The sequence below is a fragment of the Hemitrygon akajei genome, chromosome 2 (genome assembly GCF_048418815.1).
Source record: "Hemitrygon akajei chromosome 2, sHemAka1.3, whole genome shotgun sequence".
In the NCBI taxonomy this organism is placed as follows: Eukaryota; Metazoa; Chordata; class Chondrichthyes; order Myliobatiformes; family Dasyatidae; genus Hemitrygon; species Hemitrygon akajei.
The window spans coordinates 154,265,163-154,270,131 of NC_133125.1; the positions used below are offsets into that span (position 1 = coordinate 154,265,163).

Here is a 4,969-nt window from a genome sequence, read left to right on the forward strand (position 1 = left end):
TCTCCACAGATGCTACTTCAGTAAAATGGACTAATTCTGCCCCATGTCTTGTTGCCACTGGCACTTCGGGCCGCAATGAAAGTCCTCTATCTCTGGCAGTGTTCAGAGCTTCCTTCATCATGTCAGTAGCTTCTTCTTGGTTTTCACTACTGTCAGTCATGCAAGTCCTAGGTGGGGATTCAGGAATACCATTGCACTCAAATGTAGGAAGAATTCTGTTTTGCCAGTCAGAGCTCTCAGCTGGGAACCCCCAAAACTGGAGGACCAGTGGACTACTCTTAGTTTAGCCTCTACCCGTTTGGCATGGGTGACCCTACCAAGAGCCAAAGCATAAAGCCCTGACTCCAGTCAACATAGCTCTCTAGATCATTGAAGTCTCCAAACCACGACAAGGTTGTGGTCCTCTTGGAGGGCTGTGCCTTATGGCCCTAATAATTGCCTGGTACACCCATCAATCTATAGTTGTGTTTTCTGTAGTAATAAAGAGCAGACCAATCCACATTCAAACTTTTCTTGAACCTGTTGAGTGATTCACACACATTCAGCCTCTGTCTACATAAGCAGAGTACTGCAAACACTGAAAATTCTTTGCTGGTTATAATTAAGACCTTGTATTGGTGTGAGATACTACACTTTATCAACAACACGATGTATAATGATGAACCACCTTCACAGAAACATTGAACTTCACAAGGCAATTTCACTGGTAATTTGGGTTTAATTAAGAACTTGGATTCAACACTACACATCACAATTGCAGTTAAGCTGTCCAAATAAGCTTCTTCTCCCAAGACACAAATTCACAAAAGCAAAAATGCAAAATGTAAACACGAGTTAAGCTTTGTGTACCCTCAGGTGACTATCCAGACCACTTAAAGCAGGGAACATCAGAGCTATGAGTGACAGCTCAACTTAGCAGCTAAATCTTATCACAGTGTTTCAAGCCCCCAACCAATCCAACCTCCAGAGATTTCCTAGTTTGTTTCACTTTGAAGACCATCTTACAATTTCCCACCAAAGTCTATAAACATTGTGGAATGAACAGAGATTTTGTGCAAAGCAACTTCATAGTGGTTATAACCCCAAGAGTACAGAAACATCTTTTCTAAATACATACTGATCCAAAAAAATGTGAACTCTTCCTGTATTCAGGAACTATTTCTTAAATAAGACAGTTATAACAAAGAGGGAGTTTGTGCAAATGTTCACCAGCCCTAAGTGAATAACCTACTCATTGCTTTGCCCAGTTTTTCATTTTGGGCTCTGATTTGTTGAGTAACAATTCTCAGTTGTTGCACAGCGGCAGTGTTCCCTGGCTCCAGTTTCAGCACCCTCTGCAAGTCTCTTCGGGCTTTGTCAACCTCGTTAATGGAAGTATAGGCCTGACTCCGACGGTACAGGCACTTCACAGAGTCGGGCTCAAGCTCCAGTGCCTTTGAGCAGTTCTGGATGACGTTCCTATATTGGCCTCGCTTCAGCTGGCAGGCAGCCAGGTTTGAGTACAACGCACACCTGACTTTAATATACTCCTCACCTTTCTCAGGAGGGACTTCATATTTCACTGACACCAGCAGCCTCAGCGATTTTGCGTAACGTCGTGTGGCACCAAAGAGATTCCCGTTTTTAAAATGCTCGGTACCTTTAGTTTTGTGGCACATCGCCGCCTGCCATTTTTCTTCAAAGGACATCTCCCAGGAGTCTTTATAGATGGTGAACTTCTCCAGTTTCACAGTGAACCTCAGCCTGTCTGCAAGGTCTTCACCTGCCTCACTCAAACCTGGAGTCAGAAGGACTTCACACTGCTCTCCCAGGAGCATCGTCTCAACACATTTATCAATTACTTCCCTGAACCACGTATCACTTTCACCAAGAATCACTTCCACGGACTCATTGATCCCAACTGGAAAATGCTTCCTTGAATCAAAACTGCTTGTGGGGTCCACCCCAATGTATATACGACACCAGGACCCTTCTTTGGGTTTATCTAGTCCACTGCCAACCTGTAAAGTCTTCTTCACAAAGGAACCATCTGGGCACATCCATGTGAAAGGTTCCAGAAGAATCTCATGATCTGACAGATTTCTTGTCTTTTCCTGCCCATTGCTGTTGTTGATGGCCTCTGATGTCTTACTCAACTGGCTGGATGCCATTATCCTTCAGACTGCAGGACCATAGCCATCACATCTCAAGGTACTTGGTGCCGTGAATGTGGCAGTGATGATTATCCAAGTAACGATGGTTCTGTCATTCAGTACAGCTTCTGCAAAGTATTTTTTTTATATCAAGAGGTTAAAATGTGAGCATTCTAAAATAAAAACATTACTTCAATCTCTCTGGTGATGCCAAATCCCACTGATGTTTGCTTTATAACTTACTAACTTGTACAATGCATTCTGAACACATGTGCATTTCCAAACACGCAGGGACAACCCAAAATGCAAAGCACCACACACAAAAAAGCCGCCTGTAACAAGCATTCTGTAATTATAACCCGACCTCCTCTATCACACTCTGCTCACCCATCCAGGTCACCTCACACCGCACATCACACACAGCACTTCGTAGTCACAAACACTCAAGAAAGGCCAATATACCACCTTGATGCCCTCTTTCTGATGACCCCATTAACACACTGCCTCTCAAAGTCCAAACCCTACTTCCCCATCATGAAAGATGGAAAAGGGCAAGGCTAGCCAAGAAGGCTCTGGTGAAGCTGTATAGGCCAATCTTCTGTACAGTAGATGCAATGGACTGCAGAAGCATAGATGAACTCAACCATATCATCAACCTCATAGGACGATGGAGACAAGAATTGATGGAATATGCTTCATTTTGTAGCTGAAGTCCCAAGTATTAACAGACCCTCACCCACTCTATCTTCCTTCAACTCCCATTCAAGCTCATCACTCACCCTCAACCTCCCACACAATTCCCCAACACCACCAACCAACATCTCCTTATCTACACCACCCCCATTTGTCGTCTTCCATCCCAGCCTACAGCCTATGCCCCCACCATCCTTGCCCTGCAAAAAAACCTGCACCTTCATATGACCCGATAAACTGAACTCACCCCACTCTCCCCTCCAACAACCACCCCGCACTCCCTCCCTATGCTGCCACACCTGCAACAACCACTCACCCACCCACCCTCCCTCCCTCCTGGTCCCCTCAACCCCCTCCCAACCTACTTCCCCTCACCTTCCCTCTCTTTTGACATCCCCTCCCTCCCTCTTGACACCCTTCGCCCCCTCCCTCCCTCCCTCTTGACCCCCCTCGCCCCCTCCCTCCCTCTTGACCTCCCCTCGCCCCCTCTCTCCCATGACGTCCCCTGGCCCTCCCCGCTGTCCCCTCACCATCTCTCTCCCCTCTGACGACCCTCACCCTCCCTCCCCCTCTCCGACGACCCCTCACCCCCTCACTCTTTTCACCGTACCCTAACCCTCTCTCCAACGTTCGCTCATAATCATCCCGCGCCTACACCCCTTACCCCACCTATCGTCCCCCAACGACACCGCACCAGCAATTCCCTTGCCCCACACCCGGTCCTTTCAAACCCCATCCTGAACCGTCCACTCCTTCCCTGTCCCTCCTCCTTGTCTTCCACTCCTTCGTAGTCTGGCGCAGTGCTGCACTCACAGAATGCGGGAGACGACAGGCCCCGATGCCTCCCCGACCCTCGCTCGGTCTCCCTGCCGATCAATAGCTCCTCTTCCACCACCGCCAGCCATGAGATTGCTCCTCTCCCCGCCCCTCATCCGTCTGCCGAGCCAGCCTTCCGGCGTGGTCACGTCACTTCCTTGACAACGACTCGCCCAGAGCTGTAGTACTGTAACTGCAGCCGTATATGAGGGAAGGAGGAGCCGATTTGTAAACTGTAATGGCAGTTGGCTGATCAACATAAGACGCATTATGCAGACAAACCAAATGTTTTTGTTTCAGTACTGAGGAAGGGTCTCGGCCCGAAACGTCGACCGTTCCCCTTTCCGAGATGCTGCTTGGCCTGCAGAGTTCCTCCAGCATATTGTGTGTGTTGCTTGAATTTCCAGCATCTGCAGATTTTTTTTAGTTTGTCTTTATTTGCCCCCATTTTGTTATTCTGAGCTGATTCTTGCTCTAGGATAATCTGATCAGAGCAATTGAATGTGGACTCAAGAGGCTTCAGGAGATGACCTGCTAAAGCCGAGACCATTCGCAGACGAGTAGATATTTATTATGTAAAGTGCCAGACCGCCCAAAGAAGCAAACTGTAATCTCGATAAACTCAAGTGTCTGGGTCCCCTACTTTTGCTGGTTTGGACCAGTCAGAATTGAGAGACACAAATACATGGGGGGAGGAGGGGGGGGGGGGTTCAGAACCATGGTTGTAGCCCTGGCCTAGAACATGTAACAAGGTGACCCAGACACTTCCAATGGGATGGAGATCCACTGATGAGGAACACTATAAGGGTCAGGAGCTCCACATACGTAGCGGCGATAATTCTCTAACAATCAGAGACCATCGTGGATGAAGAGCACCCCACGGACACCTGGAGATTGAGACATGAGGAACACCTGTCCAGTGGAGACTACTTTCTCGGGTGATACCTATTCTCTTCATTGACTGTTCATGGAGCGTCTGGGAATTCTAGTCGGTGTGCACACAAGTTTGTGAACCCACGTGCCTTTTAGTTGAGACAATAAAGGTAACTTGACAGTAACTACAGATTCTCTCTGATAATTATTAGAACGGATGATTCCTATAACAAGTGGTGTTCGAGGGTGGGAGAAATATTTGTGTAAAGCGAGTAAAAACCATCTCTACATTTGCTGATGACATAATGTACCAAGGAAGTAGACATGAGTGTCAAGGTATGATAGCAAATGGACCCAAAGGACAACTTGTATCAAAACAAAAAGTAAGTGGGTTGGAAGCAGATTAAATAGAGTAATGTCTGAGAACAAAGACACAAAGAGAAAAGAAAAACCCT

The 4,969-nt window shown here is 47.2% G+C and overlaps 1 protein-coding gene across 1 annotated transcript; it reads right to left on the bottom strand.

The window, feature by feature from the left end:
• Positions 1-698: 698 nt before the first annotated feature.
• Positions 699-3,760, bottom strand: LOC140717125 (FK506-binding protein-like). Its single transcript, XM_073030380.1, has 2 exons — positions 3,639-3,760; positions 699-2,260 (listed from the first exon to the last, which is right to left on the bottom strand). The coding sequence occupies exon 2, from the start codon at positions 2,148-2,150 to the stop codon at positions 1,215-1,217; it is 936 nt and encodes a 311-aa protein (XP_072886481.1). The 5' UTR covers positions 2,151-2,260; positions 3,639-3,760; the 3' UTR covers positions 699-1,214.
• Positions 3,761-4,969: the final 1,209 nt, after the last annotated feature.